The 13,679-nt window shown below is 38.8% G+C and overlaps 1 protein-coding gene across 5 annotated transcripts in view; it reads right to left on the bottom strand.

The window, feature by feature from the left end:
* LOC124552398 (bifunctional purine biosynthesis protein ATIC) overlaps positions 1-13,679 on the bottom strand; it is a 93,843-nt gene that overhangs the window by 21,247 nt on the left and 58,917 nt on the right. For all 5 annotated transcript variants that reach the window (XM_047126661.1, XM_047126662.1, XM_047126659.1 and 2 more), the window contains exon 9: positions 5,629-5,732. In XM_047126661.1, coding sequence (XP_046982617.1) covers positions 5,629-5,732 — 104 coding nt within the window. The remainder of the gene's footprint in view (positions 1-5,628; positions 5,733-13,679) is intronic.

The following is a 13,679-nucleotide window of genomic DNA, read 5'->3' on the forward strand; positions in this document are numbered from 1 at the left end:
AATTTACATGACGATGACAGTGAAGTACACTGTTCTGATGCAGACCGACACTCTGAAATAAACAATGATCATGACAGTAATAGTGAAACAAGTGGTTGTGAGGAGGAAGATGTTCAGCCTTCTGCCAGCACCAGCGCACCTGCTGCAATTAATTCAAGTACAACTCTTGTAACTGACTCAGGTACGGCACCTATGCGCTTTTATGAAGAAGGAACAGAGCAGCTAAATGGAGAAAAACTTGTTTCCCACTAAGTGTTCAAACAAGATGTCACAACATAGCTACCATGCATTTGCCTGTAAGTATTCGAGCTGTAATGGATGTACATTCACTATTAGAACCATGATAGTTATTTTTTAGGAATTCATTGAATGGTTTAGTTCTTGAATAAGCCAATATCTACACTGATTCAGTTCAAAACAAATATACAAGTGACCCAAATATGGCTAGGCCTACAAGTTTTGATTAACTGAAGGCATATTTTGGCCTACTTTACTTAGCTAGAACACTGCATGACAATAAAAGTACTTTTGAAAACTTCTGGAATACAGATAGGACCAGAATAGAAATCTTTCTAGTAACCATATCATTGAAAAGGTTCAGAGTTTTGACTTGTTTTATCAGGATTGACAACATCCATACAAGGGAAGAAAGAAAAGCACAAGATAATCTTGCTGCCATAAGATCCATTCTAGATATGTTTGTCTTCAACTGCAATGCATATTTTTCTCCGTCAGAAAACATTACTTTGGACGAAATGCTCGTTCCATACAGAGGCAGTTGCAGGTTCAGGATGTATCTCCCTGATAAACCTGCCAAGTATGGGATTAAGGTTTTCATCATGGCCCATTCTAAAATGTACTATGTAAAACACTGGAAAGTCCATGCAGATGCAGAACATCAAGGACTGTACAAAGTCAGTAATAAGGCAGATGATGATGTTTTGCATCTTGTAGACTCAGTAAAAGTGTCTGTAAGAAATCTGACACTAGATAGTTGGTTTACTTCTTACCCACCCATCAGAAAAGTACTGCAAGTAAAGAATATTACTGTTGTTGGAGTGTTAAAAAAATGTGCCTTAAAACTATGTTTGGCTTTCAGGAAGACATCACATCACTGTACATGTACAAAAGCAAAACAAATCAGAACCGCGTATTTCATCAATGCATCATCATGATGAAACTGACTGTCACAGCTGAGGGGGGAGAGGCACCAGGTATAATAATGTATTACAACAAAACCAATGATGGCATAGATGTCACTGATGCTGTGTGTAGTAAATATACTGTTGCTAGCATGACAAGACTGTGGCTTCTGTGTCTCTCTTCTTGGTTGTTGAACACTGCAGCTCTCAATGGCCACATTGTATTCAAAACTAAAAAAAATGTTTCAGTTAGAAGAGACAATACCAGAGAAGGGCCGGCCGAAGTGGCCGCGCGGTTCTGGCGCTGCAGTCTGGAACCGCGAGACCGCTACGGTCGCAGGTTCGAATCCTGCCTCGGGCATGGATGTGTGTGATGTCCGTAGGTTAGTTAGGTTTAACTAGTTCTAAGTTCTAGGGGACTAATGACCTCAGCAGTTGAGTCCCATAGTGCTCAGAGCCATTTGAACCATTTGAACCACAGAAGGAAAGTTGCTACTCACCATATAGCGGAGATGTTGAGTCATGATAGGCACAATAAAAAGATTCACACAATCATAGCTTTCGGCTATTAAGGCCCTTGTCAGCAGTACACACACACACACACACACACACACACACACACACACACACACACACACAAATGCAACTTGCACATACATCTGCAGCCTCCAAGAGCTGAAACTACACTGCAAACGACAGGACCAGTGCATGATGGTGGCAACCGGGGGGGAGGGGGGGGGGGGGGGGTCGTATGGTGGGAGTGGTGGACAGTGAAGTGTCGCTGTTTAGACAGAGGGCAGGAGAAAAGCTTTGGAGGGGGGAGGGGGTAAGTAACAGAAAGGAGAGAAATTAAAATAAATTAAAAGACTGGGTGTGGCGGTGAAATGACGGTTGTGTAGTGCTGAAATGGGAACAGGGACGGGGCTGGAAGTGTGAGGACAGTGACTAACGAAGGTTGAGGCCAGGAGGGTTACGGGAATGTAGGATGTATTGCAGGGAAAGTTCCCTGCCTGCGCAATTCAGAAAAGCTGGTGTTGGTGGGAAAGATCCATATGGCACAGTCTGTGAAGCAGTCATTGAGATGAAGAAGTTAGAAGAGAATACCTCAGAACCCTACGAAAGACTCTCATAACACAATGTTTGACAGTAGGTGGAATCCAGACATACCTCCTGCGCAAAATTCTCAGGTTTGCCTGTAACCTTTCCGGCATCCAAGAACAAAGACTAGTTGAAGATCCACAACCAAGAAAAAGTGGAAAATGCCAAAAATGCAAGAACAGCAGAACTAAAACCTTTCACAAAGTTTGCAAGATGTGGTTATGCTAGCATATGCTGAAATGGTTTGTGGTGACTGTTTTGAGAAATAATGATTTTTGAGGACGATATCTCACAAACTATTCATTATATTCATAACTTCTATTTATATTGACTTGTAAATACTAAATTTCATCTATCAGTCGTCATTTTTAAATTTTATTGCCAGATCTAGATTTCAGTTAGGAACTAGCCATTCTCAATGCTAAGAATACAAGAGGTACATAGTTAGGTGCTGTCACAAAAAAGTTGCAATTAATGGCTCAACTCATCTGGTTTGTATATTACAAACAATTATCATTTTTATCAATGCATGTAATGCCTGTTGGTTGGGCTTCGTCCACAGTTCATTGAATACTACTGTTTGCGGAAGGCGGGCTGTATGGAGAACACATTCGTTGGTTAGATGGCGCCATCTATATGTGAACTACGTATAAACCTCAAGGGAAGTAAACCACTTCAAATTTAATTACATAAAATGAAACATAAGTAAAATTCTTACATTGTCGTCCGACTTATTTCACATTTATCATCAAGTAATAAAATTTCCATCTTCACTCCATGTGAGTCTGTTGTTATTATCGAAACATTTAAATTGCGTCAGGTGGACAAAACTTTTTTATTTTTTTTAAATTTAAAAACACTAGAAGACAAGCGCTGTATGCACCTATTAGTTGATATTGCTTAAATATATTTATTTTTATATTATATCTCCCTTTATTAAAACATAATAAGTATATTGTTCATCACATTTACTTAATAGTTCATAGATGGGCCAAACATCAGTCAGATGCATGGTTATTACAATTTGGCTGTTCCGCTATAGATATAGAGGATGCTAACTTCTTTCTCCCTTAAAGCCGATTTTCCTTGTAAATGCAAAACAACCAATACATTGAATTGCTGTTAATAATACTGTTTATGCATCTGACCTAACATATCATGGAAGAAGTTGATACATAAGTGTGAGAAAGGCAGGTTCCTCCACCTCCTGGAAGAGCTCGAGATCTTCTGCCATCACAAAAATACCAGCAGCAGCCTGATTAATGATAAGGTTGTTGTGAAAAATGCATGGTTCTGGGAGTTTGAGGACTTGTTGCTGGGAACCGGTGCAGGGTTTGACCCAGGGGGAACGAGATAACACCTGCCGTCTTGCCAATATGTAGCAACCATTTGCATTATACTATACAAATATGATGAGTATAATTCTGAACCAACAGAACTTCTTCCATGATATGTTAGGTCAGATGCATAAACAGTATTATTAACAGCAATTCAATATATTGGTTGTTTTGCATTTACAAGGAAAATTGGCTTTAAGGGAGAAAGAGGCTAGCACCCTCTATATCTATAGCGGAATAGCCAAATTGTAATAACCATGCATCTGACTGATGTTTGGCGCCATCTATGAACTATTTAGTAAATATGATGAACAATATACTTATTATGTTTTAATAAAGGGAGATATAATATAAAAATAAATATATTTAAGCCATATCAACTAATAAGAGTTTACAGCACATCTTCTAGTGTTTTTAATTTAAAAAAAAAAATGTTTTTACCCACATGACGTAATTTAAATGTTTAATAATAATAACTGACTCACAAGGAGTGAAGATGGAAATTTTATTACTTGATGATAAATATGAAACAAGTCGGACGACAATGTAAGAATTTTACTTATGTTTCATTTTATGTAATTAAATTTGAAGTGGTTTACTTCCTTTGAGGTTTACACGTAGTTCACATCGATGGCGCCCTGTAACCAACTGATGTGTTCTCCATACAGCCCGCCTTCCGCAAACAGTAGAATTCAATGAACTGTAGACGAAGTCCAACCAACAGGCATTACATGCGTTGATAAAAATGATAGAGGTATGTAATATACAAACCAGATGAGTTAAGCCAATAATTGCAACTTTTTTGTGACATCATCTAACTATGTACCTCTTGTATTCTTAGCATTGAGAATGGCTAGCTGAAATCTATTATTTACAAGTCAGTATAACAGTCGCTGCGTGCAACAGCCTTCTGAATGGAAGGTAACCTGATTGTTCTATTTATATAATGAAAAGTCAATATTTTTGCTTCTTAGTTTTACAACTAACTCTCATTCACATTAGTTATCAATAATATTTACTTGTATTTCCAGATTGCTTACCTTTAAATCTACAAAGAGATATGTTTCTGTTTTCTTTTTTACAGTTATCGCATAATTCAGAAAACATTTAGTACTACCTGAACAGTTTATCACTTGTTGCAAGTGTGTTGTTTACTGGGTCCCACACAGACCCTGCCAACCGTTCTTGAAACTGTTTTTCGACCGACCATTCTAAGGTTAATTTGTGCAGCTCATAAAATATTTACAATGTCAAATTGGTATTAATTTCTAAACTTTTTAAAGGATGCCATGATACTAACTTATGGTGAATGTCAACAAATGTACGAAGAGCAGCACAGCTTACCTCATAAACTCGTGAATAGTGCCAGCATGCAAGCGATCATAGACATTGCCTGGTGAGGAAATGCGACTTGCACAGCAGAGGCATTCACTGCCTGCACTTCTCCACTAAAGAACATCACTGGTGATAAGCATTATGCCCTATCAATAGGGGGTACTGTAACATTGTCTTAACAGTTGGCCACTGGAAGTGCCAGATTCCACACACAACTGAAACTGAAGCCATTAGTGTTGTCAAGTCAGTCCTTCACGAGGTGGATTTCAAAGGCTTCTTCAGTGATCGAATCCCAAAAAGATGACACGTGTGCTAGAATTTAGACATTGTCTCAGACAATAGTGTACCATATGAATGCAATATGCAGCAGCAGTAGTAGTCAACCCTCAAAGCCATCAACAGACCACCTAAGTTGGTGTATACTAATGTTTATGAGTCAAGGTAATCACCAATGATGACCCCACAGGCAGTGAATATTTCTGCTGTTCAAATGGTATTACTTCAGCTGATAGTGTCTACTATCATACGCACAATGGAGTGGGTCCACAGGTTTATAAGGCAGACAGGAGGGCCACACCATTATTCTAATGACTCTGAAGATAGCAACATATTCTGCAGCCCATATCTAAGAAGGGAAGGATGGTTTATGGCTTTTTAGGAAAATACGTATTTACCACTTCAAACATGCAGGAAGAAAGATTACTGGAACTACTTACCAACACTGCCACCCACATAGTTGTCAATGGCATTTGATATCTCAGCACGCTTCACACCTTTCTTGAACTTCATGCCAATAACTCGTGGGTGCTGTCGCAGCCACCTGCAACAGAGTACATATCAGAAACTTGTAAAGCAAAGTAAAAATCATTTAAGTCTGCTACAAGAGGGCAAACTGCAGTTGGTTGTATACCAAACAATATGGGGTATCATTTCACATTATTCTTGCAAATGACCCTGTAAAAAGAACATACGAAAGCAGGAAACTGACTTTACAGTATTTATTTTTCTCTACCTCAGTAATTAATCAGCGAGGAATATTCAAGTATAATTTTCTATCATCCTCAAGGTCAATACAAGACAAAGCACAGGTAAGAAGGAAGACTACTGTGTAACATCCCGTCAACGATGATGTCCGAGATGGAGTAACAGATCGAATAGTGTGTGTGTGTGTGTGTGTGTGTGTGTGGGGGGGGGGGGGGGGGGGATCAACCGTGTCTTTTTTCACAGGAACCATCCCAGCATTTGCCTTCTGCAATTTAGGGGAACCACAGAAAACTTACATCTCTATGGTCAGATGAGAACATGAAATTCTGGCCTCCCAAAAGTTTGTCCACTACTGGGCCACTTCACTCAGTCATGAGTGCTGGCTACTTTGGGCAAGGGTGAAGAAGGAAGCGATAGACGGTATGATATGATTCTGACATTGGCCTGCAGTGGTTTAGGGACAGCAGATATTAGAAATCATGAAGCTGAAAAGTCCATAATTCACTATAACAAGAAATGAAATGTTCACAGTGGATATACTATTTTATTTTGACAATTTACAAAAGCTAATGGGAACCCTCAAATTATTTTCCACACATCCTTATTTATCCAATTTTAAGATGAGAGTTTTCTTCCAAATTTGTCACTTGGGAAGTACAGGGTCGTCTTATACTCGCAGATTGAACTATTTCTGCTGAGGTTAACATTCTAATGTTGGTTAATAGAGTGTATAGTGGTCATCTTACATTTACAGATGAAGTTTTGGTTATTGAGGTCACGTGCAGATTTATTTTGAAGAATTCACCAAGGACGAACTGGGCAAACAATACTAGGACTCTAACAGGCTGAAAATTTCCTGATACACTGAAATGTTTCATACAGTATCGACACTGCTCAAACAAATATGAGAAATTAGATTCGTGCAGGGGTAGTGCACAGGATGCACAAAAAACTGAACTAGCCACTACAATAATCTATTACTCTGCTTCAAATTTGACAATTCTGTGAAACACAGGAGGAAATATCAATAAATTCTATCATCTTACAAACTGTTGTCATATGTGAATAGGTTTGCAACAGAAGATCTCATACTTTTATGGACACCACGTAAAACTATTTATGCTGCTTTTTAAGTAAAAGTAACAATCAAAAGCAAAAATATTACTCTTCAAAAAACATCATTTAATTCTGATCCCAGATCACTATTTTATCTGATTGCAAGAGACTGTAATGTATTACTAAGTGGATCGGAAATGAGAAATTTTGTCACTGTTAATGTTTAGAATACCGGGTTAAAACATTACCACCTTTTAATTAGTTTGAGAACATTATGGTGCATACAAATAAAACACAAAGGCAAATTAATCCAGAATGAAATGTCTGTCAAACAAAATAAATACTGTTAAACTGACTAATTGTTGTCAGAACAATACACTACAGCAGCAAGGCCTGTTATGGAGATAGTATCAACAGACATCAATAGATCGTGAGAGCAAAAATTTGGGAATCGTGATTGCGACCTTTTATTTATGTACTTGTTTCTGTTGTTGCATATGACTTGCATACTAGAAAATATAGCAGTCTATGTCTCACAGTTGCTCAAGCACAGCACTATGAAAGGAGTTGGAGGGAGGACAGTGGTACCAACTTGGCTGAGAACTAGATGAGTGTGGAGAAGTGAGCAATGAGGAGGCAGTAATTACGTCACGTTGCCAACCATGGGAATCTATATTGCGTACCTTGGATTCTTAGGAACATCTATACATTAAAAATGCAGTTTGCCTGAATCCATTTGTAGTCTGAATAAAACCAACTTCAAAATTGGACAACTACTCAGCAATAGTATTCATTTCTGCACCAGATGGTAAAAGTCTACATGGGGTCAGTGGCGGACTTAGGCATTTTGTGCTGCAATGTTGTCAATGGTTGCTGTGACATATAACAGGAACAAAAAGGGGTGTGTCAGTTACTAGTTCTACACAGCCAATGAGAGAGTGGCAGGCAGACAATATGTTTGGAAGCAAGTGACACTGTTAACATTCTCATGTCAGTACAGAAACAACATCTGATATGTACATGGATAAAAACAGCAGAGTTTCTCAGGCCCCATGGTAACCACAACCTCAGGAATCATAACATTCGGAAGAAACAGTCAAATATTTGTAACAACAAAGATATAAATTTCACAGCTGTGCTATTAGGATGACGATGATTAAAAAGAGAGACGCTACAGATGACAGTGTTAGTAGGCAAAAAAAACAGTCCTCAAATTAATGTAAACTATTTCTTATCATTTATTTTATTTCTCCCTGTATTATCAAAATGCAGACAATCAATAAATGGCATGAATTTAGAATCAGTATAATGTCAACTTATTAGGCAGACACTTCATATCAATAAAACAGTTGTAATTTTGATTTGTCAGAACTTTTTTTTTTTTTTCTCTCAAGAAGATTCTTGAAGAAAAGGGGGTCTTGCAATCAGGCAATCTTGTTCTTATACTCAGGTAAATACGATACTTCTCAAGTATAATCAACTTATAAGAGAGGTGTAATTAATATTTCAACCAAGTATTATATGTCTTTCAATCAATTAATTAACTGAGAAAGACTCTTGTCTATTCCAAGATTCCTTTATTGAATAAAAGGAGTTGTAACTGTTTTCGTTGTCCAATAGCATCTTCAAAAACTTCATCGATCAGCATCTTGAAGTGCATAGCTGATTACTTTTATAGCAATCTTAATTGTACCTTTCTGTGCCTGACTTTTACATCTGAGATCACGTTTTTATTCTTAACGTTTTATTTAGGAACACAGATATATCATACTGTGATTTGGTGTTAGCAACACATTTTATAAGTGTGTCAGTGTAACGTGAATTTGTAGTCTGTACGTCCATTAACTTTAAACAATTGACTGGGGAGAACTGATGATGTATAACACATCTTAGCCTCACATTTCTGCGCAACGAATACTTTATTTCTAAGTGTGAGTTAGTATTTGTTTCATATCTTATATGAGATTTTCCATTAATCATTTATTTCTAAGTGTGTATCACAGATTATTATTCTGTGTTCTATTAATGAATGACATCACAAAAATTTAGCTAAGAGTGACTTTATCGTCAGGCAAATGACCAATTACATGCCATGCAAATGGTGCCAAAATGCAAATTGTATGTCTTTACAAATAACTACTGTATGTACCCAAATCTAATCCAAACTTACTTTCCAGTTTTCTAGATATAAAAGAAACACCTGCCTGCAGCTTAGAATCGAGCGCAAAGCACAAAAGTTTTGAAAAATGGTGCTAGGGGCCAACTAACTTTTGCTGTCAAATATAATTAGGGCTACACAATAAAGTAGAACATGAATTTACAGTGAGAAATGAAGCACGGCACTGACATCTGGCGCTGATGCTTAAATTTTCTAGGACTATAAATTCTATATAGACAGGCTTTGTGGTTTTAAATGTTCGAAAGATTTCATTAAATCTGCAATGTAACCTCACTTAAGCTTACAACTCAAACCTAACTACTATAGCTGGATCTTCATCCACTGTATCTTATCTGTATCTCGTGTTAGAATGACCCAACTGTGATTCAATTTTGAAGTGCAGCCTACAACTTTTTTTCTACTGACTCAATGAAATGTACACGCATGCGCGTGCACGCCCCCGTCTCCACACACACACACACACACACACACACACACACACACACACACACACACACACTTTTGGACGCAGAAGTATAGGGTATGGCACTTAAATCTGGACAAATGAAACTTTTTTTTAAAAAGAGCAAATTTATTAAAACAAAATACAAATGAAAATGAAAATCATTTTACCTACAAGTAGTGGTATCTTTCAAGAATAACATTACTCAATGAAAACCCCTTCAGCCGCAATGACCAGTGTGTAGAGATGCAACATTAGGGTGCCTCACCTTATTGGTAGCTTTTTTGACTACGCTCCAAACGTATTAGCCAAGGGATTCAAATCCGGGCTATTCGGGGGGCCAGAACTTCTTTGACCAGAACATGTCAACGTAATCCAAGAGCCAGTTTTGGACTAAACGGCTTGTATGAGTCCTTGTCTGCCATCTGATGTATTGTTTGCTCACTTTTAATACTGATACCAGTTTCCTCCTCTGAAATCAGCACCTGAGCCTTTTCAATAACTGCCGCAATTTGTGACATGTGTGACCTCGAATGAGGTTACCTTGCCAGGTTAGCAGAACCTTCCCCAGACTTCTCCAAAGCATTATACTTGCCCACAATACCATGAACAGTTGATCTCAGGCACCCGAAGAATGCAACACACCCAAAGAATGCAACTAACGTCCAGCAAGAAGACTTTCGATAATTGTGGCTCTTGAGTTGCACTCCGCACTTGTCCATAACATCTCAGCCATTTTGAGGTTCTGATTGTTTACTAGATGCCTATGGCTTTCAAGAATGCCAATCGCAACCTCCTGCGCAACTAGGATGTGGCTGGAAATTAAAATTGACATTGAAATTTGTCCGGATTTAAGCACCGCACCCTATAGTGAGGTGAAAAACAAGACCAACCAAAATGGAACACATGTATTATACCTGCTTGGTGCAGAGCCATTTACGAGGGATGCTTTCCACGTTAATGTTATCACTCTAAAGAACATTATAAAAAACATGTCAAAGTTCTCCACACAAGAAGTATGGACTTATTGGTTCTCAAAATATGTTTATACAAAAATAAACAACATGTATTACCTGTCAACCAGTTACTTTCATTTTTAACGAATGTTTAAAATCTGGCATTTTCTAAGATGCACTCAAAATTGCTAAAATTACATCAATAAGCATCTACTCCAAACCAATATCTATTGTTCAAGTGCTCTCCAAAGTTTTCAAGTCACTTATGAGCAACCATCTAAATAACCATTTTGAAAAGCGTGCTCTCTCAAATATTGTCTGCATTTCAACACAATAAAAATATTACTATCGATACCACTGAAACTCTTAACTAGTTCCTCTAGTATCTATTGTACTTTGTGATAAGCCTTTGACTGTATACTCCTTAGTATCCTATTAGCAAAACTGTAATTGTATGGTGTACACAACCCACCTATAACGGTAATCAAGTTATATAATGTAAGGAGAAGATAGACTGCTACTTACCATAAAGATGACACATTAACTTGTACACAGGCACAACTAAGGGACACTTACACATTAGCTTTCAGCCATAACCTTCGTCAGAAATGGGAATACACATCTATTAATTCACACAAGAAAGCACACCTCACACACACCGTCGCCATCTCAGCAGCTCAGGCTGTAATTTAACTGTCACACAGAATGGAGGCCGAAGCCTGGAGGGGGTGAGGAAGAGAAAAGATAGCAGTGTATAGACATGGGGAGAGAAGAAAGCTGTCTGGTGGAGCGTGCAGGCATGCAACAAGAGTGCAGCATCAGGAGCAGACTGTGGTGCAGGTGGGATGGTGGGGAATTGAGCAGGGAAGGGGAAAGACAGGTGGGTGCGTTTGCAGAGTGCAGAACACAAAGACGGTGGGAGGTGACAACAGGGAGGGGGGTATCTTTTAGTTGTGCCTGTCGGCAACTTAAAAGGCCATCTTTATGGTAAGTAGCAATCTACATTTTCCTTACACTGTTGATATTCCAACTTGGGGTTCCAACTGTTTGTAATCAACTTCTGTTCAAGCAACAAGAAACAGATGGTCTCAGATAGCAACAGGTGCTCTTCACTTGCAGGGCTTAGTCCTTGGCCCCCTTCTTGTCACTGATGTAACTGATAATAAAGCTCCCCACATAGAAGCTATTTCAGCAGTTTGTTATCCATACGGTACAATACAAATACTGCACGATACACATCACAACGCCATAGCATTGCACCAGGCAACTATGGAAAAATTAGAACAAGAAATGAATAGGATTTCTGTAATCTGCATAAGACACAGGAATTAATTATGGTATGACCTGAATACATAAAAAGTAAATCATTAAAACTATTAGGCTTTCACATCTATTCTTAGACTGAAGTAGCCAGGTACGCAAGAGAATAGCTCGAGGTGCTATCGCATGACGAAACTGACAGATGCAGTCACTACTGAAGATCTGAAGATGGCATACATTGGCTTGTTGCAGTTGCATATCTCCTAAGGCATACTGATATGGGGACTGTGCTATGTCAGTTAACTTCAGACAATTAAGAGAAAAGTGTAGTCAGATTTATGAGCAAAGTAAATACTAAGAAACACTGCCATCTCCTCTTCATCGAGCTGCAGCTATTGACTGTTCTAACTGACCACTGTTGCCCACAAGGCAGAATGAGGAAGCAAATCTACAATCGTGGGACACAATATTGGCATGTTGAAAACTCCACGAGTCATTAAGGCTACTAGATGAATCCTGACGATCCCATTGCTTCTTGATTTGAGCAGCTCGTCTTCTGGCAGCACAACACAGATTGGACATCACTCCAGGCCTCCCTCACTCAGAAAACATCTAAGGAACAGAACCTAGGTCCTTCTGCACCAAAAACAGTGATGCTAACCATTTTTCTATGAAGGTGGTCTTCTGACTGTTGTAAAACTATATATCTAGAAAGAATTACTTTATGTCAAAGCAACTTAACACTTTCAGGCATAGTGACTTCATTTGAGTCCACCCAGTCTCAAGTGTTCACTGGGGGGGGGGAAGGGGGGGGGGGGAAGATACGGCTAAGGTTAATTAAGGAAAAATAGTTGTACTTTATTTGTTTGAGGGTCTGGAGGTCTGGAAGGGAAAGGTTGCCATATATTCTTTGATATATATTTCACAAATCTGCATTAGCAGAAAAGCAAAAACAACGTGGAATGCCTCACTGCGGTACCGTCAAGTGCGATCACAAAGGTTTGGCACAGGTCCACGCTAAGATAGTTTTGGTATTTTGTCAATGCATCAATTATAAATTAATTTATTTTGCACACTCTGTGCAACACTGGTAGGAGTTCACGATTAAAAGAATTTAGAAGGAATGTTGTAACAGGTTTGGCAGATACTGGAAGACTGTGACAGGTTTGTAAGGTCCATCACGTAGTACACCTCCCCCCCTCCAAGAGATTCAAACCACAAGTGTCCATGAACATCGTCCTCCAAAACGATGTGCATACTGTAGTACGAGAAAGACCCCTCACAGATCCAGATGGAGTTGTCAAACATGTGATGTAGGCTCATGCTGGTCATCTGACAGGAATTTTTCCATTTCTTTCCACAATTAGTTATTTTGAGTCTATTCAGTGTATGTTGTGTGATTTCTTTATGTACTGTCAAACAATGGAAAATCTACGATGGAATAATGACAATGTTACAAAAAGGATAGGTTGCTACTCACCATAAAGTGGAGATGTTGAGTCACATACAGGCACAACAAAAATACTTACGAAGTAAGGTTTCAGCCAAATGGTGGTCTTCTGAATTATGCAACATGCACATTCACATTCATGCAAACACAACTCTCTTTCACACACACACAACCACTGTAACTGGCTGCCGAGGCCAGACTGTGAGCAGCCAGACCCCCTTCCCTCATGGCTCATATCCCTTTAATAGACCTAGATGCAAGACCTGTCCCATACAACCTCCCACCACCACCACCACCACCACCACCACCACCACCACCAGTCTGGTCAAAAGTATCACCTGTCCCATCAAAGGAAGGGCTGCCTATGAAAGCAGACATGTGATCTTAGAAACATTGGCTAATAAAATATTTGTGGACATTAATCACTGGTTCCTAGCCAA

The sequence above is a fragment of the Schistocerca americana genome, chromosome 10 (genome assembly GCF_021461395.2).
Source record: "Schistocerca americana isolate TAMUIC-IGC-003095 chromosome 10, iqSchAmer2.1, whole genome shotgun sequence".
In the NCBI taxonomy this organism is placed as follows: Eukaryota; Metazoa; Arthropoda; class Insecta; order Orthoptera; family Acrididae; genus Schistocerca; species Schistocerca americana.